The sequence below is a fragment of the Lottia gigantea genome (assembly GCF_000327385.1).
Source record: "Lottia gigantea unplaced genomic scaffold LOTGIsca_156, whole genome shotgun sequence".
NCBI classification, from domain to species: domain Eukaryota; kingdom Metazoa; phylum Mollusca; class Gastropoda; family Lottiidae; genus Lottia; species Lottia gigantea.
The window spans coordinates 249,873-252,099 of record NW_008707898.1 but is presented as its reverse complement, the minus strand read 5'-3'; the positions used below and the strand labels follow the sequence as shown (position 1 = coordinate 252,099).

At 30.5% G+C, this 2,227-nt stretch overlaps 1 protein-coding gene across 1 annotated transcript; it reads right to left on the bottom strand.

Moving 5' to 3' along the window:
* Positions 1 to 849: 849 nt before the first annotated feature.
* On the bottom strand, positions 850 to 1,529 carry LOTGIDRAFT_141088 (hypothetical protein; the record flags this gene model as incomplete). The annotated part of the gene is made up of 2 exons (XM_009050812.1): positions 850 to 968; positions 1,403 to 1,529. The coding sequence occupies 2 exons, from the start codon at positions 1,527 to 1,529 to the stop codon at positions 850 to 852; spliced, it is 246 nt and encodes an 81-aa protein (XP_009049060.1).
* Positions 1,530 to 2,227: the final 698 nt, after the last annotated feature.

Here is a 2,227-nt window from a genome sequence, read left to right as displayed (position 1 = left end):
TCCAAATAGGTTTTGAACAATTTTCACTGATGAAGTGAAATTTTATCTTCATTTGACTTTGAAGACTAAGAAATAAAGTGTACAGTACTATTCTATATAGGGTTAATAATAATATATGGCACATGGAAATTTTTTCTTAAAAAATCACCTTTAATTAGATACAAAAAATGAAGAAATAATCATCATATCTTTTTACAACATTGTCAAACAACTGTTTATATATAAATGGAACTTTTAATAAAAATGGATAATAAACTTATATATGTCATTAATCCATGATTTTGCAGTTTTTTTCTTAAAAAAACATACATTTATTAATGAGAAATATCTTGAAGCAAGGGACTCAATTAGCAAAAACATTCTGAACTTTGTTTTGATTTGAAAAGTTTTCATTATCAACTTGGAAATGCTCAAATATTTCAAATTGCCCTCCAAATTGATGATAAAGAAAGGAATCAAAACAAAGTTCATTCCTCGGCCTTTAAGCAATTGTCATATTAGGCATGGTTCAGTCATGGAAATTAGGCAAGCAAAACATTTTGTATGATAAGCGACCTATGAACTAGATTGATTCTTTTTTTAATTTCAAGCTTTGGTTTGTGCTGTGTGATATGATTTCAATTTTAGTATAACTAATAATAATAATAATAGTAATAATAATAATTATCTAGAAAAAATAAACATTTCTCATCACAGTTGAAATTATTTTGAAGTGACCATTTCATCCTTCTGTCTCACATTGTCGTAATCGCACCAACAAACGTCGAGCTTTCAGGAATGAATGGTGTGGGTGGCTTTATTTTTATCTTTGCCTTTTGACTTAGTTCTTAAGAGTTGTTTCCCTTGATGTTAAGTTGATGGTGGTAGTACAACAGGGATATGGTAATACTTGCACAGAGGGCGCTGACATTTTCCTCTGACTGAGTCACGACACACTGTAACTTTACCGTCCATTACTTCAACATGTTCTAGAAAGATGAACATTAACAATTATGGTACTTTGATGAGGAAAAAAAATACCAAACTACTAGAAACCTATTGCTGATATGTGGAGTTCACACCTTGTCAAGAGTAGCACTGTGTGTCCCAGAATGGTGAGTATGACGACCTGCCATTAGTTACTACATTTGCTTTATGGCACCTGTTGCACCAGATTATCTTGCAAGAGTTTCAAATATTTTTCAATTGCACACAGAATATGCTAAAAGATAGTCGATATCAAATAATAAAAAAACCAACATGTTGGTTTACAATCTAAAATGACACAGTACAAGGTAATTCCTGTTGTCCCAGAGAGTATACATATTCTAGCTATGAAGCTACTGCTTCAACATAAGAAAGAATTTGAGAAAATACCACTGGTATAAGGTGTAATTACGTTAAGTAATTAAATAATACATACCCTCTTGAACATGAACATACTTGCACTGAGGCCTGTCACATTGACCTGCCTTAAAATCTCTGCACACTGGGAGGGTGTCCAGCAACTGTAAAAAAATATAAATGTATCCTTTAATACGTGACTTCATTAAAACAGGTAATCTTCCACAGCTTCATTATGGTTCACAGACTTGCTTGTTTACATTATCCCCATTCCATATTATAGAATCACCTTTACAGAGACATGAAAAAACTATCAGTTTCATACTCTTGTTCTTTAATTGTGATAATTCTTTAAGATGGATTATAGATCATTCTTTTTGAGTGGAATAGAATTGTAAATATTGTGTGCAATTTATTTGTGTAAAATTCTAGTTGACTGGAATAGAATTGTAGATTTGTCGATTTGAATGAAACAGAATTGTAAATTATTCTACATGTGTGCAATGGAACTGTGGATTTATCTATTTGAGTGAAATACAATTGTAGATTTGTCTGTATGTGGGAAATACAATTGTAGATGTGTCTATTTGAATAAAATAAAATTAAAGATTTGTCTATTTGTGTAAAATACAATGTAGATTTGTCTATTTGTGTTAAATACAATTGTAGATTTGTCTATTTGTGTGAAATACAATAGTAGATTTGTCTACATGTGGGAAATACAATGTAGATTTGTCTATTTGTGTGAAATACAATTGTAGATTTTCTATTTTTGTGAAATACACTTGTAGATTTGTTTATTTGTGGGAAATGCAATTGCAGATTTGTCTATTTGTGTGAAATACAATTGTAGATTTGACTATTTGTGGGAAATACAATTGCAGATTTGTCTATTTGTGTGAAA